At 54.5% G+C, this 27,483-nt stretch overlaps 1 protein-coding gene across 4 annotated transcripts in view; it reads right to left on the bottom strand.

Moving 5' to 3' along the window:
• Window positions 1-27,483, bottom strand: part of COL27A1 (collagen type XXVII alpha 1 chain) — a 140,573-nt gene that overhangs the window by 90,930 nt on the left and 22,160 nt on the right. For 3 of the 4 annotated variants that reach the window (XM_043566323.1, XM_043566324.1, XM_043566326.1), the window contains exons 5-11: window positions 24,541-24,594; window positions 14,558-14,611; window positions 13,076-13,129; window positions 4,584-4,628; window positions 3,899-3,952; window positions 3,392-3,436; window positions 476-529 (exon numbers count right to left, since the gene is read on the bottom strand). In XM_043566323.1, the coding sequence (XP_043422258.1) occupies window positions 476-529; window positions 3,392-3,436; window positions 3,899-3,952; window positions 4,584-4,628; window positions 13,076-13,129; window positions 14,558-14,611; window positions 24,541-24,594 (360 nt within the window). The remainder of the gene's footprint in view (window positions 1-475; window positions 530-3,391; window positions 3,437-3,898; window positions 3,953-4,583; window positions 4,629-13,075; window positions 13,130-14,557; window positions 14,612-24,540; window positions 24,595-27,483) is intronic. The other variant, XM_043566325.1, reaches the window with a different exon arrangement.

Genomic DNA, 27,483 nt, shown 5'->3' with positions numbered 1-27,483 from the left:
ACCATAGGAGTATGGCCGTGTCCAAGAACACTTTATAAAAGCAGACGGCTGGCAGGATCTGGCCCACATGCCCCAGTTTGCAGACACTTGGTCTGGAATATAGAATGGGCCCATTTCTCATTTGCTGAAAGCCCTTCAGAAGCTCTCCAGGCTCTCAGAATCGAGCCTCCTTCCTGACCTCGGCCCTGACTGCCCGTACAACTTTGCCCAGGTGCTCCATCCAACCTGTCTCCTACCACTCTGGCCTCGCGCTCAGAGCTTCGACTGTGTGGACCGTTAAACTTGCCAAGTTATCATACCTCCCCGGACTTTGCACACACCATCCCTTTATGTATGGAAGGTGTCTGCCCTGACTTGACCCCTTGGCAGACTCCTATTCAACTCAAGGGCATCTCCTCCAGGAGGGACTCCAGGACTTCTCCCGGAAGAGGGAGCCGGTAGGTGGGTGGGAGGTAAACAGAGAAGGCATACTCACTCTCTCTCCATCAGACCCCGGCAGGCCGAAGAGCCCTGGGAGTCCAATGTAGCCCTAGGAAAGAGCAGGTAGGGGGTCAGAGGGACCAAGCGGTGGGGTGTGGCTGGCCCGACCCGTCCCCGCAGCCCCTCACTGCCCTCCCACGCCCAGGCTCCTCTTCCTCGCTGGTGGCAGCGGCGGCTCCCGTGGCTCCTCGATGACACAGGCCTTGAGGCAAGTGTATATGCCCATGGACTGCATGGTGCTGGCTTCCACGATGTAGTCCAAAGGCACATACCCTCACGCCAGGGAAGGGCGCGGGCGCTCGCGGCGGGGAGGCCCGCCCCGCACCGGGGCTCCCGGACCTGCAGAAAGGAAGCTCTTGGCTGGGTTAGAGGCTAGAGCGGTAGCAGGTTCCACCCGCTCTGAGGGACCCTGCCGTCTGCCGGTGGCTCCTGCGATGCCTCCTCCCAGGCCTCAAAGGCCCTGGACACGGGGCTCACACCCAGCCGTGGCTGCCTGAACGCCAGCAGTCCCAGCGGCTGCCACTCCGGCACGCCGATGTCCCGCCCGGCACACGTATGCCGCGGCATTCAACCCACCCAAGGACACCGCACACGGGCTGTCTGCTCCCCCAGTGGACGGACAAGGAAGCCACACAAGTAGCCACACAGTGGAGCCGGGAGCCCACTGCCCTGGCATGCACCTGATTTTCTACCTTCCGGCCTCTATTCCAGGCACCTTCCACCTGCCCTGCCCACCCCAGGGACGGCAGAGCAATCCCTTCCAAGCCCAGCTCCAATGCTCTCTCTCCTCCAGCAAGCAACCCCTGCTGCCCCACGCCAGAAACCATCTCTTCCCTCCACCCACACACCGCATTTGCTCCTCAGTCAATAGGATTTACCACTTTCTCCGATGTATCTTCATTATCTGTGTCCATGTTTCATGTCCTCATTAGCTTGGGAACTTCTCAAGGGCAGGGGACCCAGCCCAGAGCTCCTATCATTATCTGCACTCTCTAGATGTTTGTGGAATGATTTAATGATAACACTAACAAAAGCTAACGTTTGCTGAACACAAACTACGTGCCAGGCCCAGTTCTCGGGGCTTTGCACGCAATGAAGCATCTACCGTGTCCTCACTACGCCCGCTTCCCGGAAGCAGGCATTACCAGTCAGCCCCCTGTAAAGGTGTGAACAGTTAGACCCAGAAGTGAAATGACTCACCCAGGGTCACACGGCTGGACTATGATAGAACCGGTATTTGAATTCGAGTCAACTGACTCCTCCTGGGCAGGCCTCCTAACCCCTCGGCTACACTGCCTCCCACAAATGAGCAGCCCACACAGGCTCACACCCATCCCTTCTTCCCAAGTAGGTCAGGAGGTCACTGAGCCTCCTTCCTGGCATTCTGGTAAATATCCATCACTGTAATGAGGGACACTTATTGATCCTGCCGACCAGGGCCTATATCCCAGGTTTACAGACGAGAAAATGAGCTCAGAGACGTCCAGCAACTTGCCCAGCACCCCACAGCTGCTGAGGGCCACAGCAGGTCTCAAAGCCAGCCGCCCGGATTCCAAAGCCTGCGTTCTATTTTATAAATATGGGGCCGGTGGTGGCAGGGTTGGGAGGGCGGCTTGAGTGGCCCCGGCTGATCCAGGCTGCCCAGCGCCCTGTGACCCAGAGAGCGGGGTGCTGGGGCCAGATCAGCTCTCTCCCCACATGTGGTCTCAAGATGCCATCAGCATGGCCAACAGCAAGCAGCCCCAGATGTCATCAGCTTGCCCCTGGGGCCACGGTGCATGGGAACAGCTGGATGAAGGAAAGGAGGCCCAGCATCCCAGGACAGGAGCCTCCGCGGCCCCCGCTGTCACCAGCACCATCAACATCGTCACCGATATCATCACACAACGAGGACCTTGCCCACCTCCCAGATGCTCTAACAGCCACATGTCAGCCCCGCGGATTAAGGTCCAGACTGTGGCCATAAACAGCTTTGGCTCAGGAGTGGAGGCCACATCACACCTGACCCGGCCTGACCGAGGGTTGTGTGACCCATCTGCTGAGCATTCTTTGAGAGGCAGCAAGTCTAGCCCTCAGGACACCGGGTCCCCATCCCAGCCCCGCTGTAGGCATGCAGAGTAAATGGGGGTGCCACGTCCCGACCATGAACCCAGTTTCCTTGTATGTAGACAATGGGATTCCACCATATCATCTCTTCATCTTTCAAACTCCATTTGCCCTCATTCAGTGCACCCAGAACCTTCTCTCCATGGCCCACAGCCCACTTGGGAGCCCCCACCCGCTGCCCCTCTTCAGTAGTACTTGCTTCCAAATTCCTGGTATCTCCATAACTATGCTCGAGGTAGGAACGGATGTCGCTCCCATTGTAAAGATGGGCAAAGTGAGGCTGCTGGCTACTCCGGGTTTGCTCCAGAAGAGGGAGAGCAGATGTTCCATTAGCCTCCGGGCCTGAGCAGCATCACCCATCAGCCACCCCTGCTCTCTAAAAGAGGGTGGTCTCCCCAGACCTCAGTCAGGAGGGGAGCGGGAGAGAGGCCTCTGAGGATTCTAATGGCGATGAAGTAGCCCTAACTTAGGTCACCTAGCACTTGGGATGTGCTGGGGGGCATGGCCAGCCCGGGCCTGGTTGTGGCAGCCGGGCCCTGGCCGAGCACCCAGCAGAACCTTTGCTGCCCAGTCTGCCCGGCACGAGAGCCAAGCGGTTTACCTGGCTCAAGGATCCCCCATCACCTGCCCGCCCTGCCGCCCTCTGCTCTCCAGAGAGCACTCAGGTGCGAGGGCAGAGCCCCAGCCCCCCTGGCAGACACTGTGTAGAGACCCCACAGCCCTGACCTCCCATCAGGACTGCTAGGGGGGCGGGTACTGACCTCCCAGGGCCCCACCTGAGTGGCACTTGCCAAAGCCCACTTACCCGGCTGCCTTTGGGGCCAGGGTCTCCTACCGGTCCGGGTAACCCCTGTAACATAAAACACAGAGGGGCAAGGACATATGGAAACGTCCTACCTGCTGCCAACAACCCAGGGCAAATCCTGTCTCCTCTGGGCCTCAGCTGCCCCCTCTGTAGAAGGAGAGTGGGCTTAGACCTGCGGTCTTCACCCTGAGGCCCCCACCTCTTCACCAGAGTCCCAGGGAGTGGCCGGAGGTGGGGGGGAGGGGGACTGAGTAGGAGGAGCCTCTGGAGCCCCACCCCCACAGCACCAGAGGCCTTTCTTCTGTTCTCTTTGAGCAACCTGTGCCCTACTGCCTTCAAAGAGAGGGTTCCTTGGTCCAGCCCCCTGAACAGCCCTTTCTTCAGTGCCCACCCGGCGGGCGCAGCTCCTCAGCCCCCAGCCTGCCGCCTCCCTCTGCCTGGGGGGGGCACCCGTGGCCATCTCCACACCACCATGGCCACCGAGCTTCCAGAAGCCATATACTGCACCTGCCTGCCAGGGTAACCTTTGGCCCCTGGGCTGCCCTCAGGTCCTGGCTGCCCCTGTAAAGGAACGAAGAGAAACATAAGGAAAGGAGAGGACCTTGCCCAGCTCTGAGTCTGGGGGGCTGTGGGAGACTGAGGCTTACAATGGACAAAGAGAAGGGCAGGAATGTGAGATGAATCAGGAGGAAGGGGAAGCCACCAGCCTGCTGCACAACCCGCACCCCCCTCCCCAGCCCACCCCTCTGTGAAACCGGTCAGACCAGCTCAGAAGGACAAAACCCCCTGTGCTAGCAGCCCAGGACTGAGAAAGCTCTGAGGAGCCCTGGCTGGCTCTCCCACGCTGGCAGGGGCTGCTGTTTGACTTGGGCCAGCACAGCCCAAATTCCTGCAAACCCCGTGGCGACATGTATAATATCCCCTAACATCGCCCGGAACAGGCCAGCTATTCATGGCTCTAACTGGAGTCGAGTGGCTCATGCCAACGCCAGGCCGGCGTGGACTCCAGCCCCTTCAGGCAGCTGTGGCTGGGGGAGAGGTGGGGTAGGGTTGGGGCCCCAGCAGGATGGGAGGCAGAGCTGCCTGGCTCTGGGGCTCACTCATGGAACGGGGCCGGGGAGGAGGCCAGGGGCAGGCAGGGGCTGGAGCGGGTGGAGAGCAAACAGGGCAGAGCTGAGGCCGCGGCCCTCACCTGTTCTCCAGGGTGCCCCGCCGGTCCAGGATAGCCCTTGTGTCCCTGTGGGGGGAAGAAACGACATCAGCCTGGGGAAGGCACCCCTGGGCCTGTGGACCGGATGGCAGAGGCCCAGCCTCCCTGCCTGCCTTTTCAGCACTGCCTGCTCGTGGACGTCAGCAGGGGTGCAGTGTGGGTTCAGCGACCAGCGAATGGACATATGTCCATCAAGGTTGGTAGGTTGCTGCGGTTTCCTCTGCCACCAATTGCTCTCAGACCAGGAGCCATCAGTAGAGTTGTTCACCCTTTGGGCGGGCTTTGGGAGCAGAACTGGGATACGGCACGTGTAGTGGAGTGATGCTGTATCCCAACCATCCTTTCCAAATCTGCACAGGGGTGAGCCCGTCCAAAGCCAGGGTGGAGTGATTTCTCAAGGGAAGGGTGGGCCAATTAGGACCTTCAGGTCTGGGATATGCTCAACCACCATGTAATGCTGGGATCTAGGTCAAGACCTGCCCCTCCTCACAAGCCCCCTATCAGAAAAGATCTCACACATACCGACCAAATACATTAACCAAAATACATTAACCCGCTGGTCCCAGCTCTCATTCCGGGGAGGAAGAGGCCACCCAAATGCCTGAAGGACTCCGGCAACGAGCGAGTACTAACCCTGACCCTCTGTCCCCGTGGTCCACGGCCAGGTGTCTAGATCGAGAATCAAACAAGTGTGTGCTTTCACGTGGCCCTAGGGATGAACCACTCGAGCCATGTCCTAAGACTTAGGGGCTCTCTGAAGGGAAACCCCAGACTTCAAGCTTCCATCGCCTTAGAGCAGCTGTAAAATAAGACGAGGCAAGGGTTTCCATTTCAGAGAGGGCAGCCACACAGATCTCCATTAGGCCCCCTTACACAGAGAGCCCAGGGCTTGGTGCAGACACTAGCCCTCATCTGCTGTGCAACCCTGGTGGGTTTCTAGCCTTCTCTGGACCTTAGCCAAGGGTGTTAGCTCTGGTGTTTGAGAACTCCAACGTTCTGCGGCTCCCCCAGAGGGTGATAAACGAGATGAAGCCTGTGGACCCCCTCTGTGCACTCCTGTTCACCCAAGACTACACCTCCATGACCTCCTCTGGCCCTTATGACAGCCAGACGAGGTGTGGGGCAGGGGGAGGCAGGGATTCCCATCTCCATTTTACAGAGGAGAAAACTAAGCCCCAAGAACTTGCTCTGAGTCCCACTGCTAAGAAGCAGAGGGTTCACACTCACCGCGGGCTCCTTCTGACACCCGAGGCCACCTCGGGCATGTACAGTTCATGCATGTACACACACACACACACACACACACACACACTCAGCACCACCCGCAAGCCCCCGGGAAGCAGGACTCTTAATTACAAACAGCAGAGTTGGTTTGATCCAAGACGTTTGGGGAGTTTACAAGCATTCCTCCTGCACCTACTCATACCTCAGGACTGCTCAGCGATATGATTACATCTCATTTGGGGCCCATGAGGTTGATGCAACATGGGAGAGTTTTCTACCCTGGGCACATGGTCTTTCCCCCATTGAGCAAACAGAAGCATAGGCTGCAGCCGGTGGCTCGCGTGCAGAGTGGCTAAGATCTCTCGTTTCGGGCTGATCTGGAACCATCTTGCCTCGCTACTGGATGGCCCTACGAGCTGGAGCCACTGAGGTCACCTCTCTGAGCTTTGCTTTCCTCTTTTGGAAATGGAAATATAAGGGTTGGCCTATGGATCGCATGACACGTGTGGAAAGTACCCAGCACCGTGTCTGGGGTTGAATTCAAGGGCCCTGTAAAGACCAGCTGCTGTTACCATCATGACCTTCCTATTTCATTCATTTATTCGACGAACACTGAACTTCCATGCACTGGTACCACTGTAGGCATGGGGTGAGTGAGAAGACAACATCCTTTGCCTTAATGGAGTTTATGGTCTAATTAAGGTGATATAAAAACAAATAAATATAAAAGATAATGTCTGCAGGAGGGGCAAATAAGGAGTTGTTGTGTCCGTGGGCGGAGAGTTTCAGTTTTGCAAGACGGAAAGGTCTGGAGTTGGGTTCCACCGTGATGTGAATGTACTTAGAACTACTGAACTGCACCATTAAACATGGTTAAGGTGGTAAATTTTATGTGGTATGGTTTTTACCATGATTAAAAATAAAAATTTTAAAAATGGTGCACCCATGCTCGTGACGAGCACTATGAAGAAAAATGAGCAGAGTCAGACGACAGAGAGAGGCTGTGTTGGGACAGAGTGGGACAGCAGGTGGGCAGCAGGGCAGGCTGCTCGAAGAGGTAAATGAGCTGAGCTAGCTCTGGGCGGAAAGGTGTTCCAAGCAGAGGGAACAGCAGGTGCTAAAGACCTGAGGCAAGAATGCTCTCCGGTGGGTTTGAGGAAGAACAAGATCTATGTGACTGGAGCAGAACGGGTGAGGGGTGAGGCTGGAAGGTGGTGGTTAAGAAGAGGCCAGAAGCCAGAGCGCAGAAGGCATTAGGATGGCAGGAACTCACAGGGGGATTTGGAGCAGGGACGTGTCATAATATGACACATGTAGTCGCCTTTATTAGCCTCTCTCCACTTGGAACTTGCACATGAGGAAGAGCAAGCAAAGCCCTGCTCACGAAGAGCGGAATCGAGTCTTGAGCTCAGGCTGTGTGATTCCACTCAGGCAACTGCCTTCTCTGAGCCTCACTCTGCCATTCTCAGCCGGCCTCGGGTTGCTGCAAAGAGCCAATGCAATCACAGGGCAAAGATCCCAAGAGAACCATGAAAGGGAACCAGGGAGTCCCTGAGCATCACCAGCTCTTTTGGCTTCCCCTGCAGCCAGAAAGAAATTGCCAGAAAGCAACACTTCGGCAGAGAAGGACCACTAGTGAAATCTCAGAAGATTTCAAGTAAACCCTTTACTCAGGACACAGAAAAAAGGAAATGAATGATCTTCAGGGACGTGGGCAGTGACCTGCCCTTTGCCTGGCCTGGTACTAAAGCCTTAAATAAATACATCCGTTCATCAACTCCTTGCAATCACCCCCTAGCAAGTAAGAATTACAAGGCACACTTGCCAGATGAATAAACAGACTCAGAGAGGTGAAGAGACTTTCCTGAGGCTACACAGCTTCCCAGGGGCAATGCCAGGCTGTGACTCCAATCTCTATATCCTAACCACCCAATCATGGGATAAGACATACTTACCGAGGCCCAAGGCCCACCTAGAAGAGCCACAGGGCTACAGAAGGAAAGACCGCCTTACAGACCCTCGTCCCCGGGATAGAGCATATGGATCATTGCAGCATTACTAGGACAGAAGATGGTCGTGGAACCCTGGAATATCTGAGGTGAAAGGGACCTAAGCCATCAATTTGACCACCTTTGTCATTGGACAGGCCTGAGAAACTTCCCAGGGGGAAGGGACTTGGCCAAGGTTACTTAGCAAGTTATGGCCAAGCCCAGACTGTTCCCTAGGACTCGAGACCCACTGGGCTGTGCTTTGTCCAAAAGGCCACGATTCCTAGGTCTGTCCCAATCATCGCACCCTAAAGGGCCTTGAACATTGTCGTGAACACCCATTTCTCCTGTCTGGCTGAGAGCAGCAGAGACTGAGCACAGCCAAGGCATGGGGTGAGGGTGGGGGAGGTTCCTATGCTCCCTGGAAGTACCTTGACACTGTTTACCAAGCTGGGGCCAGTCAAATAGCTTCAAATGACAGGGCCCCAGGACCTGGAAGAATCTAAGCCATTATCTTCTCCTGGGCCCCAGCAATTACGGGGTGGGCAGTAACCGCAAGGTGGACCCACGGGCAGTGATTTCCCCGTGTGCGATAGGTGCGTGGCTGGTACTAGGGGAGAGCAGATGCTTCGGGGGAGCTCCAGGGACCACGGAATCTGTAAGGGGCCTCTGGCTGCCCAGCAGGCGGGTCTCCACAGGACCCGTGTTTATAATAGAACTCGGTCTATATTTTGGTTGGGAAGCCAGATTAATCATTGCTTACAACGCACAAGGAGAAACCAGACATCACCTCACTGTTGCTGCAGACAGTCTCCCCGTCGGCCGGGATGCTATTTGGGCTTTGGGCAGGGAGGGTGGAGGCGGGGGGTCCTGCTTTTGCCTGGGGGTCCTGGGGAGCAACGCGTGCCTAGACCTCAGCCATTCCTCCAGGCTCCACCTCAGTGTGTGCAAGGTCCCAACTTCTCCTGCAGTAAAATGAAACTCACCATACTTGCTTAGCACTCCGGCAAACTCCTCACGAAACTTCTCTATCGCCTCAGCAGACACAGCCCCATTTAACAGAAAGGATCAGCGAGGAAGAAACATGCCAGGAGGCAGAGCGACTCATTACACGGTACTGGCCAAGTCCTTGCTCCTCTCTGAACCTCAGTTTCCCCAGCTGGCCTCTTAAAGCATTGCGTTAGGGTGCCTAGGTGGCTCAGGCGGTTTAGCATCTGACTTCGGCTCAGGTCATGATCTCACAGTCTGTGGGTTCAAGCCCCGCGTCGGGCTCTGTGCTGACAGCTCGGAGCCCGGAGCCTGCTTCGGATTCCGTCTCCTTCTCTCTCTGCCCCTCCCCCACTCGCACTCTGTCCCTCAAAAATAAATACACATTAAAAAAAAATCATAAAGCATTGTGTTGGCTCAGAAGTTGTAAGATTCAAAAATGTGTGGTCTGCCCAAAAGCACAGTCCCTCATGACACAGCCAGGCATCTGACAGCAAAGTCTGCTCAGGGGGTACCTGAGACAGGTCGGGCAGGAAGACACAATTTCTGTATGGCTCACGCATTCATCCACTGGTTCATTCATTCAGCTAAGGTTTGCTGAGCCCCAAGGATGACCCTGTGTTACACACTAAGAATACACTGGCGAGCAAAACAACCTCACTCCCTACCTTCTAGAAGGTAACAGATATTAAGTGGAATGAGGGAGAAGCACCACGTGCTAGGACAGTGTAGACGGCCAAATGAAAGGAGTGGCATTGTAAACGGGCTTGAAGGAGGCACTGGATTGGACAGCAGAACAGGAGTAGAGCAGTGGGCAGGGGCCCCAGAAGCCCAGGGCAGCCCAGCAGCAGGGGAGCCTGGAGAAGGTTCTTGGCAGGGGCTCTGCATGGAAGTGGCCAAGTCAGGGGGCATCAGGAAGGCCCGTGGGCAGGGTGACGGCTGCAAGAGGGAGCCGGGAGGAAGTTTCAACTGAGTACCAATTTTGCATGAGTCACGTCTACGTGGGGCCGTGTGTTAAGAAAGATCCCGAGGCCTGCAGATGCGTGTGTCCGGCACTGTGCTAAGCCCCACACAAGGAAACAAGGGTGAACAGGTCCTCTGTGCACTTGCTCCAGCTGACAATGTGCCAAGGACACCAGTGAGTCTCCTGCCGGAGTCCCAAAGGGGCTGAGAAGATGGGCTGGATGGTCAGAGGGCGGAGGCGTGATTTCTGCCTGGGGGTGCTGGGGAGGCGCTCTTGGAGAAGTCAGTGGTTGAGAACAGGGTCGAGGGACAGAGGCGTAAAGACGAGTGTGGAAAAGAGAGCGTGCCAAGGGCAGGGAGGCAGGGAGGTCCAGGGCACGTCGGATCAGGAAGAGGGCTTCTACGCCGCAGAGTTGCTCTCGGCCTCGGCTCCGCAGCCACTGTGGGCTGTGAGTCTTTGCCGTGGAGGCTGTAAGGCTGTCCTATGCATCGTAGGATATTCAACAGCCTCCCTGGCTTCTACCCGTGAGAAGCTAGTAGCCTCCCCCTCCCAGCTCTGATGACCAAAACTGTCTCCAGACATCGCTACCTGTTCTCCGGGGCGGGGGGCCACATCACCCCAGCTGGGAAGCGCTGCTCTAAGGGAAGAAAGCAGGAGGGTCAGACAAGGGACGGCACAGGACTCCGCCCTCCCAAGGTGCAAATGGGGGTCCGGTAGCCTTCTTGACTAGCGGAGGGGGGTTACCTGGTAACCAGGCTAGATGATGGATGGGACCAGAGGGGCAAGACCCTCGGTGTTTTTCCTTCGTGGTCATCACGATCATTTGTTCATTCAACAAATTGGTGTGTGGTGCCTACTGAGCACTGGCCCCATGCCAGATGTGACATCTCGTTTCATCCAGCCTCTCTTCCTGAATCCCGACCACTCCCTGACGCAGCTGAGGCCCAGATACGTGAGGCCACTTGCCCAAGCTCGCACAGCAGGAGAGGGGACAGAGCTGGGTTCTGTCCGGGTCTCTCTGGCCTGGTCTGCGGGCCTGCCCAGCCCGTGGGAATTGGCCCAGCAAAGGCCTTCAGCAAGCTGGACGGCAGGCAAATGACCCTTCTCAGGTGGGGAGGTTCTTTGTCACTTGATGGTCCCACTCTTATTTGAGAAACTATTTCAATCAGCGTTGTGCAGACAGAAAGAGTTTGAAGGTCAGAGACCTGGGTTCAAATCCCAGCTCTGCCGCTTAGCGACCCTAGAAGGTATTTCCATTAAATCAGTGGCCCTTGGTCTCAGCTGCAGCTAGGAATCTTGTACCTGGGTTGCATTCACACCAAATGAACCAGAATCCATGTGGTGGGGTCCACAGCCCCCCCACTGGTTCTAAGGCACAGTGGGGCTGAGAAGCACCGTTATAGACTTCATTCTCCATGAGGCCCTCGATGAGTTCATTCCCAGGGTCACTATGGGGCCCGGTACCTACGTCTATATTTGCTAACCAATTGGAAGAATGAATGAATGAATGAATGAATGAATGTCTATTTGAGCCTCAGTTTTCTCAGCTGTAAATAGGCATAATACGGCTTTAACTCTTGGAAGCTATTGTGAGACATCAATATGACCAAGGACAGTCCCTCTTTGCACACCCTCTAATTTGTCATGCTATTGAATATGGGAACCCCCAACCCAAACTCCCTTTCTCCTGCCGATTTTTGCCCATTCGTCATTTGTCCTTCTATTTTTACTGTTTTTCTTTTATTATCTGTCTCCCTGTCACACACACAGGGACGCAAGCTCTGGGGAGGACAGGGATTTTTGTCTATTTGTTCAGCGCCCCCCCCCCCCCCCGCCGCCCCATGCCTTGCATCCTGCCTGCCACGGAATAAGCATTCTACCAATGCTGTTAAATAAATGAATAAATAGGATAACTGGCGTCACACTGAGGTGACAACCACATTTAATGTGCTGGTGGGTAAACAGAATGCTGACTTCACCCCTCACCCACTGACGTCCCCTCTCCCCAAGGCTCCCCACTCGAGATGATGCAGGAAAGACACGCAAGAGGATCAGGACGAAGTGGCTGCTGTTGTCACCAAAGACGCTCCTGGGAGGAGAGAGTGCTCACCAACAGTGACGTTTCTAGGTGCTATTCTAGCCCATCGGTCCTCCTCTCCGGCTCCCACCACTTGGTCAGGGGTCCCTGCCTTGGGACCCGGGCTGCCCCATGCTCTGCCCACCTCCCTCCACAAGCAGGTGACCCTGGTCGGCCACAGACCAAACTCCTGCGTGTCAGCCTCAGCTGGGGGCCTGAGGGGCTCGGCGTAAATGGCTTTGCCAGTTTTCCAACCGCACGGAGGCTCGTCCTCAGCTTAGAAAAGACGCCTCTCCCTTCTCGGGTAAGCTGGTCCCCCTCGGATGGGGGCTCTGGGCCCCCTCAGACATCTGCCGAGAGCAGGGAGCCCTGGAACCCAGGCAGGAGCTGGTCTAGTCTGCTTTTCCCATCTCCTGCCACCTCTGCTGGACTCCCACCCCCACGCAGAGCGAGACCACCACTGGCTGCTTTATGAGCCGGTGCTGGAAAGAGACTTTTCCACTCACACCTCATCCATCAGAAAGTACTGGAGCATGGAGGGGAAGCGAGTGGGGAGAGGGAGTCCCTCTGTGTTCTCTGAGCCAGAAAATACCATGTTTCCCCAGCTCACAGACAGCCACGGACTCCTGTCTGGGTCTGGCCTCTTCAGATTTATGGCGTGGCCTGCTCTGGCCGCGGAGGGTGAAGGGGATGCAGGGGACGTGATACTCCAAGTCCCCCTGTGCCACAGGGACCCTCAGAGCAAGGACAAGACGGAGCCAGGAGATACCACGTCTGTCCAGGTGAGAACCAGATGGCCCAGAGAGAGGGTGGCTGCAGCCACAGCTGGGATCCAGGGCGGAAGCTGAAGACACGGCTATAGGCCGATGTGCCTACTGGAAACCCCATCAGCGATCTTGCAAACAGTAATGGACCCTTGACCTACATCATCCACCCCCACCACCCCAGTTTCCTGAACACCTACTACGCGCAGGCCCTGTGCTCGGCTCATCAGGGAGAGTGACAGACCAGATTCGTACACCCTGGTCGGTGAGGCTAGACTTGGAGAGGCGGAAAATAACTAAGATGGGCCAAGGGTCCTGGAGCAGAGTGGAGGCTCCTGGCCTACAGGCTGGGGCTCCAGGAGGAGTTTCTGGAATAGGCACTAGCATTGTCAGTCCCAGAAGATGAGAGAAGCTGGGAAGCTAGAGAGAAAACCCACTGGACAAAGCAAAGCGTTGAAACCAAGGTGTACCTTTCGTCCAAGAGGTCCTGGATTCCCAGAGAGCCCAGGCAAGCCCACGTCGCCCTGCAAAACACAGACAAAGGGGTGAGGCAGGGGACGGGAGCAGAGACCCTCGTGAAATTGCAGGTGTGCCCTCGTATGGCCAGCTGTCTGCGAACAGGATTCCTGGAGGCCCAGAGGCCTCTGAGGGGCGTGAGGGCGGCCGAGTGGGCAGATCCCCAGCCCCTCCCCACCAACCCAGTCACTCCACTTGACCTACTTCATACACTGGACTTTGGCACAAGCTAGCATTTAGGGAAAGGCGTGCTGCTAAAACCGTGTTTGAAAACCACTGCCCCAGGGGACACACAACTTGTCTGTCCCGTTCCGATCTGCCCTCTCTGCATTCCTGAGACACCTTCCCTTCTGCCCATTCCTCATCCATGCTGGGCAAGGTAGTCACCCAGTAGGGGACACTTCTGCCATGAGACCAGAGAACAGACAACCCAGGAGCAAGAGAGAAGCCCAGGCCCCTGGACTTTGTCAGACCCGGCTACAAATCCTGCTCTGCACCTGACCAGCTGTGTGACCTCCAGCAAAGGCCTCTGAGGCCTCTGTTTTCTCATCTGCAAGCTGGGCCCATCCATTCTGTATGACAAGGTTTCAATGAGGAGCAAATGGGCATGGATGTGGATGTCTGTACCTAGTAAATGTTTGCTGAATAAAACAATTATCAGGGAGGGTGTGAAGGAATGAGCCACTGTTCTCTTGGGGAAATCAAAGGGAGTTGCCTCTTCTGTGTGGCCGAGCACAGGAGGCTGGGTTGAGAAGCATCAGGAGGGCTCCTGGGCTGTGTCCAGAAGGAAGCCAGACAGACTCGCGTGTTCCTTCCAAGATACGTATGTCTGAGTGCGGGGGGTCCTTAAAGTCTGGGTTCCCCTGTTCCTACCTGTCCTGTGCTCCTTCAAGCTCCTTAATCAGTTTATGGAGGGGAGTGCTTCAGGGATAGATGAAGTCCTCTGGCCTAAGTGTTCTCTCTTCCCCGAGAAACTCTGGTCTCATGGCCCCTCAGAGCTAGGGAGCCCTGAATCTCTGGCCCACCTCCTAGAAATCCACAGACCTGTCCACCCGAATTAACCTCAGAGGGGATTCTGAATGTCTGTTGGAAGCTTCCTGGCTGTATGCTCCCAAGAAGCTTCTGGATGCCAAGGGTCACCTGGAGGGCCCCGCAGAAATGCAGGGCATTACACAAAAGGTCACTCACCAAGGGTTTGTCCATAGGCCAAATCTTTTGTTGGCTTTATTGGCTGCAGCCCCAAAGAAGGTGCAGGGAAAGACCTTGGGTTTGGCATGGGGACAGCTGAAGGACTTCAACGCAAACACCAAACCACACTCTTCCCTCGCCACTTCCCACCCCTGCCTCTGTCACACGGCGGTCTCTGCCAGGGCGTGGCAGTTTCCCTACTGTCCTCTCCCCCGCTTCCCTCAATGCTGGGGTCCCTGGAAACCTACCTTTGCCCCATCGTGGGCCTTTCCTGGTGAGAGCCCTGGGTCCCCTTTCTGTCCCTGAAACAAAAACAATTCCACTTTGGCCACCAAGTCATCTAGAGAGGCCAGCTCCCCACAAGCTCTGCTCAAAGCCTTGCCTCCTACTAAAATGCCCTCCCATCCGTCCCCCCACCGCGGCTCACACACCTCCAGTGGGGTCTTCTCCAGTTCAATTCCTCCCTGTGCTAACACCTTCCGTAGCTCCCTACTGACTGCATGATGACACATCCAAACTCCTCCTTGTGTGTCCCACATCTTCTGTCATCTGGTCCCACCCCTCCTCAGCAGACCTGGCTCTCTTTCCAGCAGCCAAACCCACAGACAGGGTCCCTCTTCTCCTCGCCAGACCACAGCCCACCCTCAGCCATGCCCTGTGCTTCCCCGCTGCCCGGTCATTGCTCAGGCAGTTACCCCCACCTAGAAAGCCAGTCCTCGACCCTCATTCACCAAGCCATAGACATTCTTCAAGACGCAGCCTGAACGCGTCCTCCCCAACCAACCGGTAGATCTCTGGGTGCCGAGTCCTCGCATGTGTGTATTGCTAAGACCGCCTTCGGGCTTGCTCCCCTGAGCTCTCAGACCGCTTCTGAGAGACACATCTAAGACGCATGACCGATTCTCCTTGAATTTCCAGTACACTCACCTCGCTATTCTCCAATTACCGAGGGTCAGTGCAGTAACACCCACTTACATTTGTGCATTACCCTCTACCGTTTGCAAAGCCCTCATCTCATGAGATCCTCACAATAGCCTGAGGAAGCGGGCGAGGGAAGCGCTATCACTCCCCGATACATTTGGGGAAACTGAGACTAGGAGAAGGAAAGGGACTGTCTGAGGCCCCAAGATGAGGCACTGGTGGAGCTAAGACCCCTGAAGTCGTCATTCCCAGGTCTGTGTTCTGGGATGTCCTGGGACCTGATGAGTTAGAAAAGACGGTAAACTGGGGAGAGGCCAGTGAGCAGAGGGTGCCCGGTCAGAGACAAGCACCCTTTATGTCTAGCATATGGAAGCGTCCCCATCATGAGGATCCTGGCTCCCAAGAGCCTGGGGCTGAGGGAAAGGGCCCGTGGAGTTCTCCAGCTGCATCTCCTACAGGGCTCCTGGCTGCCAGCCTGCTCCTTTGGCCCAACATGGCTAAATTACTCAGAAAACAGTCCTTTGGAGAGTTAGTCCACCCTGATGTCACCTTCCAAGAACCCCTGATCCCTGTCCCTCACGCTCACTCCCACGCTCCCTCCCCAGGCTGGGCCCTGAGTCAGAAGTCCTGGGACGAAGGCACGGAATCCCAGAGGCCCCTCGGGCAAGTCACTTCACTGCTCTGAGCCTTAAAATGGGGGCTTCCCAGGACACACGCACACACAGACACAGACACACACGTGCGGGAGGGCACATGAACCCGCACTCAGACATGCACATGGGTGCACGCACATACGTGCACGCTTCCGTGCACAGGCATATGCATACACACTCTCTCGTGCACAGGTGCTCACACACACGCACACACATACACATATCCACCAGCGTCCTAGGTTTCCTGGCAAGGAGCCAGTGAGATAATGGATGTGACACACGGGAGGGGTGGTTTGGCCAACTTTAATTAATTCCCACTTGGCTCCTGTCTTCATCAGAACTCAGGCCTTCCAAATCCTGACTCAGCCACTCTCCACAAGACATTGCCACATTTGAACTGGACAGAGCCTTAAAGAGGGAAGAGAAGGTCATTCACAGCACACCTACTCCGTGCCCGGTACTGTGTCCATTAGACCTCTTAACACCCACTTGCTGCAATTCAGGATCGAGACACAGGTTCGGAGGGGCTGGGTCACAGCCTGCGGTGACACACAGGTAAGAGGCGAGGTCTTCCCAGGTTCAGCTAGCGCCCGGTCTGTCTGACTTCAAAGCACTCACTTACTCGGTTATGAATAAGAAGCCCGGATGACTCTCCCGCACTCCCTCTGACCAAATGGCAGCTGCCCCAGGCGGGAGACTGGCCCCTCCCGTTGGAATGCCAGCTCTCTGCCCACCTGGGTCCCTGCAGGTCACTTCTACAGATCCCACCCTCCGGGATCCCCCACCCCACACGGGCCACCCCTCACACACAGTCTCCCAGCCTTGGCTCCTCACGAGCCCTGCTCCGATGCCTTTTATGTCCATGGTGCAAGTGCAAGGCCAGGCTCAGGGCTACCAAGGATTCCAATGACCAAAAAAGGACAGCAGCTTCCCCCACCCCGCCCTTGCCCACCTCAGTCTGTAGCTGGGAGAGGAGCTGGGCTTGAAATGCAGTCAGGGGTGGGTCTTCGTGTGTCCTGTTCTGTCACTTCATAAAAGGTGGAACTGAGACCCCACGAGGTGACAGACCTGCTCCCTTGTCCGGGTTCCTCACCTGGGCCATTTTATAGATTTCTCTCTGCATCATGAGCAGCTAGCGCAGCGCTTGGGACATAATCCTTGCCCCAGTACAATAGCTACAAATATAGATACATACTGAACACCTACTCTGGGCCAAGTCTTGGGGTAAAGACAGGGAAAACCGCAGTGGGGAACAAGACCCAGTTCATGTCCATGAGGGACTCTCGAGGGAGAAACCAGAGACGAGTAATGATAACAGGCACTAGCATTTTCTGGGTGCTCTTCTGAGCCCCGGACACATAAATCTGTGAGGTAGCAACAATCACCATCCCCATTTCACAGATGAGGAAACTAAGGCGCAGAGGATAAGAACTTGTCCAAAGTCAGACAATTTGTAGATGGGATTTAGACTCGGGCAGTCTGGTTCTTGAGCCCAAGCTCTTTACATTTCACTTCACTGCAGATGAAAACACTACCACCCAGTGCTAAGTGGAGTACAGGAGGAAGTCAGGGAGAACTTGACCCAGACTGACAGGAAATTCCTAAAGGGAGTTCCAGCTAAGCTCAGGCTGGAGGGAGACAAGGAGGGAGACAGATGAAGTTTTAGCTGCAGGGATGCTCGAGGCGTCCCTAGTCAGGTGCATGTGTGACTTCTGGGATAGAGAAGACTATGGCTTCCCAGCCAGACTCATGCAGATTCCCCAGTGAGAAATAGAAGGAATCTATAAAGTCTAATCAATTGCTTAGCCATTAGTGAGGATGAGAGCCTTGTTGCCAACCCAGCTCTCCAGCCAACGAGCCTGTGTGACCTTGGGCAAGCCCGTTTCCCTCTCTGTGTGGGGAATAGTACTCCATCTGGACTAGTTAACAGAACCTCTGAGAACTAGAAGACAGATGGAAAGGTATATCCTCACCCATAAATGCTACAAATATAGTGGGGGTGGTAACTATGTTGAGCTCCTTTTCTGCAGGTAGGGTTGGGAAGTAGAGAGAACAGAGGGCTCTGAGTGGCTGAGGTCTAGAGAGGGGCTGACACAAAGAAGGGACACATCACGAAGGACTGGGAAATTCTGGGCCAGAAATGCCCCATGTAAGTCATCTCTAATCCAAGTACCCAGCACAGGGCCTGGCCCAGAGGAGGCATCATAAAATATTTCACAAATGAGCACATGAGTGATTAGAATCCCAAGAGACAACTCTAGGGCTAGGGTTGGCTCAGGCTGGCTTCCTCTAAAAATAACGTGGGCATCATGCATTTAGAAGTTCAGGCCAATGCAATAGGGCAAGAAAAACAAATGAGACAACTCGCCTTTGAGGAAAAGGAGACAAAAGTATGTCCCTTTTTTGCAAATGGTATGAGTGCCTGTCTAAAAAAATCCAGGAGAACCAACAGAAATACTATTAAAATCAATAAGATTATTCAGTACAGGGCATGGTTATAAAATAAACACAAAAAGGACAAAAATACAAAAGTCAACAGTCCTATTCCAAACCTGACAGCCAGCTAGAAAATAGAATGGGGAAAATATTTCATTCATAGCAGCAACAAAAATACAGAATTTCTATGCATAAACCAGAGCTGTGCAGGTCTTATGCAATAAAAGCTATAATAGTTTATTAAGAGATGGTTAAAAAATGCAACCAAATGAGAAGGCATGTCATGGTTTTAGACAGGAAAACATGATATTTTAAAGATGTCAATTCCTCACAAATTAATAGACACATTTAAGGCAATTCCAATAAAACCTCCAGGGTGTTTTTAAGGAAATGATTAAGATGAGCATAAAGTTCATCTGACAGAATAAATAGCCAGAAATATTTTCAAAGAACGGGGAGACAGGGAGGAAGGCACATAGAGTAAAGATTGTAGATGTCACATAAAATAGTATTTAACCAAAACATATACAAGCAGAGCAATGACACATACTTGAATGGCCAGGGATAGACCCTGGTCTGTCATATAATAATCAGTAGAGTCAAGGTTACTTAATAAATGGTTAATATTGGGGGGGAAATAAAGTTACAACCCCACCTCATACCAGCCCCCATGAAGATTAATACCAGATGGTTTAAAATTTTTTTAAAGATACAAATGATACCATGACATGACTAGGAATATAAATGAATACCTATCTGATCATGTGGTAGGAAAGAAATGTCTGCGTATAAAAGTAAAGAACAATATGGGGTGCCTGGGTGGCTCAGTCGGTTGAGCGTCCGACTTCGGCTCAGGTCGTGATCTCGCCGTCTGTGAGTTCGAGCCCCGCGTCAGGCTCTGTGCTGACAGCTCAGAGCCTGGAGCCTGCTTCTGATTCTGTGTCTCCCTCTCTCTCTGCCCCTCCCTGACTCATGCTCTCTCTCTGTCTCAGAAATAAATAAACATTAAAAAAAATTTTTTTAAATAAAGAACAATAAATTTTATATATGGGTGGAACCCTCTCCAACTATCTGACATAAGTTCCTAGTAAGTGTGAGCTGTGATCGTCGGTCCAAAAAAAATAGATAAAACTTTTCTTCGTGAATATCATCATGAATACTCTGAAGAGGCAAGCAGCCAAACTGGAAAATATTTGTAAGGTAGATGAAGCCTTCCTAATCTTAGTATGTAAATAGAAATAATTTTACAAATCCATAACAAAGGACAGCATCCCAACCCTCCAGATAAACCACTTTGTAAATGATAAAATACAAATGGAAAACAGATGTAAGAAACACATTCTTCTCAACGATCAATGAAGTGAAGTGAAAACAAGAATAAATTATCTTTTTAAAATACCCTCCTCTGATGCTAGCAGCAGCATGAATTGGTTCAATCTTTCTAGAAGGCAATTGCTAGCAAAATAACAGGGGAACACATAAAGCTCTTGGGTACAGGGCATATTTTAAATTATTCACCTATATGTATGTGTGCATGTATGTGTATGTACATCTATATCTTTGTGTGTGTATGTATGCAGTTTGATTAGTATATGTTATATATGTGGGGCTCCTGGGTGGCTTAGTCAATTAAGCGTCCGACTTCAGCTCAGGTCACGATCTCACAGTTCATGAGTTTGAGCCCTGCGTCGGGTTCTGTGCTGACAGCTCAGAGCCTGGAGCCTGCTTCAGATTCTGTGTCTCCCTCTCTCTCTGCTCCTACCCCTCTCACGCTCTGTCTCCCTCTCTCTCTCAAAAATGAATAAACACTAAAAAATAAAGTAAATAAAAAATGTATGTGTTATATATGTATATGTTAACATACATAATATACGTTAATCCACAAAGGAAGGACACAGAGCTAGCTGTGGAGCAAAATTGCCTCGTAGCTAAAAGTACATGCAGGCTTTGGACTTAGGCAGTAGAGGGTCCAAATCCCGTCTCTGCCACTTTTCAGAAATATGACTCTGGGCAAGTTACTTAGCCACTTGGACCTTAGTTTTTTCATCTGGAAAACGGGGGTAATAACACGTGCCCTACAAAGTATGTGAAGCTCTCGGCCAGTCCCTGGCCCAGTCCTCAAAATGAACTCAGCACTTATCACTGGGCAGGGCCATTGCAGGGAGCTTACTTTCTTCTCGACACTTTCTAGACTATTCCACATTTTCCTTACTGAGCATGCCCAACTCCATCATCAGGGGAAGGGGGAAAGGCGGGAGCTGGGGCCTGAGAACGCTGTAGGGTTGCTTCCACCCCGGTTCCCGCCAGCTCCACCAGCAGCTGCCTGGGTCACCAGGTCTGCTCCTTCCTGCCCGCCTCTCCTCCCCCAGTGCCCGAGGGCCCATAATAATCCCAGGTAATCCACAAGAGGGATGGAGCCACCACATACCCGGAAGAGTGGGCCGGGGGCCTGAGCCTCTGGCATGGACAGCTCTAGTTTTCTTCATGGCTGGAGCCCCACCTGCTTTTGTCCCAGAGCCCCTCACCTGCCCCCCGCCCTGCATCCCACCTGACTGCACCACGGCCCATCAGCATCCCCAGCTCCAGACCTCCCCACCGGCTTCTCAGCCCTGCTTCTCAAGCTGCCTGAGTGGCCTTCACAGACCTCATCTGATCATGTCACCTCTGCCAAAACCCTGCTCACGGATTCCTATCGCTCCTTGGCTAAAGTCCAAAAGTCTTACCACCGCCTACCAGGCCTGCTACCCTCCCCAGCCACCCCCTGCCTCTGTGTCTTGTCACCCGCTGCACCTCAGACCTTAGTTCAGCCCGTCTGCCCTCCGGAAAGGCACACCTCACCTCCCAGACCAGACCAATCCCCACTGGGCTAGGCATCGGAGCAGCCCGTGTTTCTCATGTGGAATCCTGATCATGGCATAATTCTGCATTTACCAGTGCGATTAGCTTGTTTCCGCAAGGGCAGGGACCGCACTTGCTGTTGCCCCAACATTGGCCCCACACCTTGCACGTGCTGACAGCTGACCCTCCCGTAGCATTGCCACAGGCCAGCACTGCTCTAAGTGACTCAGTTACTCCTCATGACAACTCAAGGGGGCAGCTACTCTTATCGTCCATTTGCTAGAGGAGGAAACTGAGGCACGGGAAGCAGAAATGATGTACCCAGAGTCACAGAACTAGGAGAGGACAGAGCTGGGATGTGAACTTCGATCATCTGGCTCCAGAGTCTGTGCTCTTAATCACTGCCCTTCCCTGCAGCAACAACTGTGGGTTGCTTGGCTCCACGAATCAATCCCATGACTCAACACTGGGCCTCTAAACGTCAGCCAATGCCATCCTCCCAGGGTGCTGGCCTCTCTGCCTCATTCCCAAAGCCCTTGATCTCGACTCCATGTGGGGGTTGACCCTCCGTCTTCTTGGTAGATTTGAGCGTGGGGTATATGGGTATATGGGCACATGGGTAAGCCTTGGGGCCTAGGGCAGGCGGGTTGGGCTGAACCTTGGCTCTGGCTTGCAGCGGCCCTGACAAGTGTCTTCTAGCGGGCAAACCCAAGGATCCAAAATATAGTCCTGTCCCTGCTGGTCATTGCCAGTAACTCGGGAAAGTCACCTTGGCCCTTTGTGACCTCAAGAGACATGAAGTCCTTCCTTTGCTCTTCTTCCCTTTCTTGATTCCGCTCAATCCACCTGACTCTCCCACCCCTCAGTCTTCATCCTACAAGACCATAAACTCCTGAGGGCCCCATCAACCCACTGAAACAATGTATGCACAGTGACCCATCCAGACAAAGTGGAGGCTCCCTGTCACTTGGGCAGACCTTCCTGATTTTTCTATCAATTATTGAGCACATAGTAGGTGCTCAATAAACGTTTGTTGACCGAAGGAAGACGAATGGATGGGTGGCCCCAGGGGCAGCTCTAGAAACCAACATCATATGGAAGAGGAGGAGCCGGCCCAGGGCCTGCAGGAGGCCGGCCCTACAATCCCATCAGGTCACCTCCTAGGCCCAAGGGGGATCTGGGACACAGTGAGGACCCTCTCCCCAGAATCACACCCTTGGTGCAGATCCATAGCATTGTCTTCAGCTGAGTCGGGAATTCCATCCAGGGAGGGCCTCTAACCTTGTCCTGGCCACACCACAGATCAAGCACAGCCCAGGATCCAAGCCCAGCGAACTGGGGGCTCCCACCCAACTGGCCTGTCCTGGGGCCACCTCTGCTCACCCCTGGGCTCCAGGCCAGGTAGCAGGCAAAGGGCATGACTCCCCCTTGGAGTTTTACGCAAGCACTCGTGGAAGAAGCAGCCTCTTACTCCAGTGTATTTTCTGTAACCCACACCCTTAGTTGTTACGTACAGAAGCAGGCTGGAATCCTGTCCAGGAGACCCTGAGTCCATTCATCCCAGCTCTATGTGGCAGGAGGCAGAGTCACCTGCTAGATACGAGCCTCACTCACCACACCCAGAGCTGCTTCTCAAAATGGAGGGAGAAGCAGCCGAGGGGCCCCCTCCTGCCTCAGCAGGGAGTGGGCTGCAGGCCACACCAGGGCTGCCGTGGGCCTGGGGCTGAGGCCCTGCAGTGTGGGGTCAGCATGGGCCGGAGAAGGAGCCTCTGCTCCCATAGAAGCCAGGGATCAATCTGGAAGCTGGAGGGAGTGGGGAGGACCGGATGGTCCCAGCCAGACCAAGAAAAGCGTGTTCCTGAGCAGACCTGGTGATTTGGAACAGCTGTGGGTCCTCGACATCGCGATGTAGCCCATGGCCTGGGAGACCTGAGCCCTGTGCAAAGCAGAAGTCTCCACGGGAGCTGCCTCGTTCTGCCCGGCCCACTGGAGCAGGTACCTGCTACCATTTCCCAGACACTGGTTTAAGGTGCCTGAGCCTTGGTTTCCCCATCTGTAAATGGGTACGGTATCTCCACCCATCTCCTTAGGTCTTTGTGGGGATCCAATGAAGACAAGTTACATAAAGTGCATGCATAGCACCCACAGTAAGGTCCAATATATGGTGATTATTGCCGACAATAACAACTTTCTTTAAGCCACCCGACCTGCACGACAGGCTTAGCAAAGTATCACCTTGGGCCTGGCCATCCTCGTGACCCGCGGAGGGCAGGCTGGGCTGGGCTCTGTCCTGAACGGGAGCCCCTCTGCCTTTCCAGCCTGCTTCACACTCTTTTCACACGGTCTCTGCGTTCTTGGCTTCCCTGACCTTGCAATTTCCTTCCCCTCCTCCTGTGTCTCCGGCCACTCCTGGAGACTTCTCCCCGTGACCTAAATGTTGCTGGCCTGGCACACCTTCTGGTGCTCAGGCTGCTCACTCCAAGCACAGCCCCGGACAGCCCTGTTCACTGCTGCAGCTGCAGGAATAGACCGAGGAGCTGCGGGGCTGCGGTTCCCAGCCGGCATCAGAGTACCGGTCACTCTGGTCTCTGAGGGCTCATCTTAAAGTGGACTGGAGCATTCCAGAAAGGTTCCCTGGGGGAGGTGGCCACCGCACCCCCCCCCCCCCCCCCCACCACCAAGGCTCTATCTCCGGCTCAGCCTTCTGCAGAGTTTCAAAATGTCTGTCCACAAATGCTCTCCACCTGGCGGGGCTCCAGGGTCCCAAATGACATCCTCATTGGGTTCCCGGGTCTGGTCCCCCGGGTTACCCCCTGGGAGTCACTGGTCTCTTCTCTGTCGCCTATGGCCGCGTCGTCTCTACCTCCTCCCCACAACGTGACTGTAGCCGCTTCCCCTCCTCACACATCCCTAGGCTGGCTGGGCTAGCCTCATCCCTCCCCTGTACCACCCCAGGTCTCCCTGCCTCTGCTCTGGTCCCCTCCTCCAGTCAACATCCATATGACACTGATCGTCCTCAAACATGACCATGTCCCTCCCCAGCTTGAAAGACGGACAGGGTAAGTCTTACGACCCATAAAACTTATATCCCTAGTCCGACATTCCGGGTCCGCCCTATTAAGCAGCAAATGACCCTTCTTCCTGCTCTCCTTTGAGGACTGTAGGTGGCAGCTGTCCTCTTCTCCCTAGCCCCCCGCCCCCAGCCAGAAGCTCTACTCCTAAGTCCCCACTGTGTCACCATCCCGGCACTTGGGAGGCGCTCCGGGACTGCCTGTGGCACTGAGGCCCTCCCACCAGGAGCCCCTAAGAAGCACCCCAAACATGGCCCCAACCCCAGCACCCACTCCCTGGCCCGACCTGCAGACCCCACTGCAAACACTCACTTTGGCTCCAGGAGGGCCGGGGAGGCCTGGGTTTCCATAAGGCCCAGGAGGACCCTGAAAGGGGAAAGAAACAAAGAAGTGAGAGGAAAATGGGTGTCACGCACCTCCCACAGCAATGCCCGGCACATTCCCCCTCCCCTTCTGGGTCTTCTCACCGAGCCAAGCCTCAGCGGACTATCATGGCGGTCTGCTCTTAGGGAGGGCCCCCTCAGTGCCTGCCCCTACACTAAGCACTTTCCATGCATCATCTCGTTTTACTCTACTAACCTGCGAGGTAGAAGCTATCATTATTCCTATTTTGAAGACGGCGCTCAGAGAGGTGTAGAACTTTCTCAGGTCACTCAGCCGCTAAGAGGCAGGGCCAGAGCTCATCCTCAGATGTCCGGCTTCAGAGCTCAAGCCCTCAACCTCGGAGTTTTGCCGCCTCCCCCTTCTCTCCACCTGGCCCCGCAGCCCTTCCCAGGCTGGCTTCCGGGGCTCAAAACCCATTTCTCTATTTGCTTCCCTCCCCCACGCCTCATCACATTTGCCTGTGCTGTTCCCATCACCTGGCATGCGTTTCCCATCCATCCCCAGCTGACACCTACCCCATCCTTCAAGGCCTGGCTCAAATGCTACCTCCTCCCGGGGATCGTCTAGGACTTCTGCCTAAACGAGCTGCTCCCTTTCGGCTCCAACCGTGCTGTTGTGTGAGCCTTTGGAGTAGAGAACTCAGTGAAGGGAGTATGTGGCATTTCCCGAGCAAAGGTGCATCCCTCCGGAGCCACAGCCCAGCCAGAGAGCTCTCCCTTAGATTCCTACACGCTCTGAGCTTACGGGTCCTCTGGGGGCCTTGGAGCAGCTAGGAAGACCGGGCCCAGAGAGTCAAAGAGTCTTGGCCAAGTCACACAGCAGAGCGATGGCCGAGCCAGGGCTGGGACCCAGGCCTGTTGGCTTCAGGTCTAAGGCTTATTCATGGCACTGGATTTTCCCAGGTCATATCTGAATCCCATATAACAGCTGGAACCTGTTATGTCTACTTTCTCCAGCAAGGGCCCTGGGTTAGAGTCTTGCAGCCAGTAATAGAAACAGAGCCCTAAGAGTCAGGTAATTCCCGAGAGTCTCTGTCTAGCAGGAATAATCTGGGGGCAGAGGGGGTGGGGAGAGGCGCCTCGAGAGGCCCAGTGGTGCCCCACCACACCAGCTTCTAGACACACTGCCCTTGTCCCTGGCCCCTCTTGACTCATCTGGCTAGCTGTGTATGAACTTGCTTCCTTCCTCCCTCTCGGAGGCCAACTTTCCAGCTGCAGCCTGTCACATTCCAACCACGGCACCTCCCTCTTCCTCGACGCCTGAACGGGGACCCTCCCCTTCTCTGAACACGTTGAGAAGGAACAGTGTTCAGAAGCTCACTCAGCCTGAGGAATTGATAAGGGTGTCACGGGCGACCCTCTCTCTAAACTAAGCAGCTCTCCAGCCCTCGTAAGCATGCCCCCGAGCACCGCCTCCTGGCATATGGATGTGACCTGGCAGTGACAGGACCTGGAACTAGCTGTGAGCAGCCCTCCCCCTCCCCAGCCTTGCTCTCCCCAAAAGTCCTAGGAGTAACTAGGGCCCAGTGGTCTCCAAGGAACGTGGAGGACCTCAGATGTTCACCGCTGCCCAGGCTTCTGAGGTCTAACCTCAGGGCTCAGCCTGAATTGGGCCTAAGTTGCATAAAGGCGTTTCAGGAGGGGCCCCCGACCAGCACTCCAGAACCAGGCATGGGCTGTGGGAGGCCAACAGTGGCCACTTCTCCCCAGTTGTGCCCCCCAGCTACCCCAAAGACGGTGGCCTGGAGCACTCGGCTACCCCATCTGCAGTTTATGAAGGTGGGGGCTTCTTCCTGTTTCCCCGCCCCCACCTCTGCTCCCCTCTCCAGCCACTGCCTTGCAGCGAAACGAAGCAGCACATAGTTGACTGGGAGCCAAGCAGACCAATTCTATAAATGCCGCAGCCCAGAAAGCCGGGTGTGGGGAGGGCCCAGGGATTCCCCAACATCCTTCCGCGGGCCGGGGGAGTATGCGGAGCTGGGAAGGGGCATGCCACTGAGCTTTGGATGACCTCAGGTAAGGCCTTGCCCCTCCCTGAGCCCCAGAGCCACCATCTGTGGAGAGAGGAGCTGGGGTTGTCTAATCTTCACATTCTATTATCTCTGGAATTTTATGATCTATGGAATTTCCAGTCTAGAAACAGGATGATGGGGAGGGGAGCACACAGAGAGCCCAAGAAGGATGTCAGGAGAGCCATTCACTCACTCATGGAATTTCAGAGCTGGGAGGAACCTTGGAAATACCTTTCTAAGGAAATGCCTTGGAAAATCCTGGAAGGACCCCGTGCTTTAGAGATGGGAAAACTGAGGCCCAGAGAAGGGAAGAGATTTACCTAAGATCACACAGCTTCTGGGGTGAAGTGTTAACTCTCGGCCTAGAACTCTTCAGCAAACATTTGGCCAGCACCTGCTATATGCAGGGCACTCTGAGAGGCATTGTGTAAGAAAGAGAAAAACAGGGCCTGCCTCTGGCCCACAAGGGCCCGACTGAGTAGAGAGAAAAATCAGTGCAATAAATTGTTACCATCCTAGGCTCTGGGGTCACACTGCCCGGCTTCAGTCCTAGCTCTGACATTTACCCTATGGTTGACTTTGTCCAAAGTGACAACTTTTCTGAGGCTCAGTTTTCCTCACGTGTAAAATGGGGACACTGTTGGAACCTGTTTCTCGGGATGACTAGGAGGGTGAGGTCATGCACATGTAGCTCGGTCAACAGTTCAGCAGTCTCTGTGAGCTTTTCGGAAGTGATCTGTGCCATCCAGAAAGGCAGATAAATTGCTGCAGGAATTCCGAGAAGGGGACAGTCATCAGAAAATGTGGGGGCGTTGGATCTCTGCAGGGGATGGAGGAGGAGCTTGCAAAGAAGGGCACAC

The sequence above is a fragment of the Prionailurus bengalensis genome, chromosome D4 (assembly GCF_016509475.1).
Source record: "Prionailurus bengalensis isolate Pbe53 chromosome D4, Fcat_Pben_1.1_paternal_pri, whole genome shotgun sequence".
NCBI lineage: Eukaryota > Metazoa > Chordata > Mammalia > Carnivora > Felidae > Prionailurus > Prionailurus bengalensis.
This window is presented reverse-complemented; position numbering and strand designations above follow the sequence as displayed.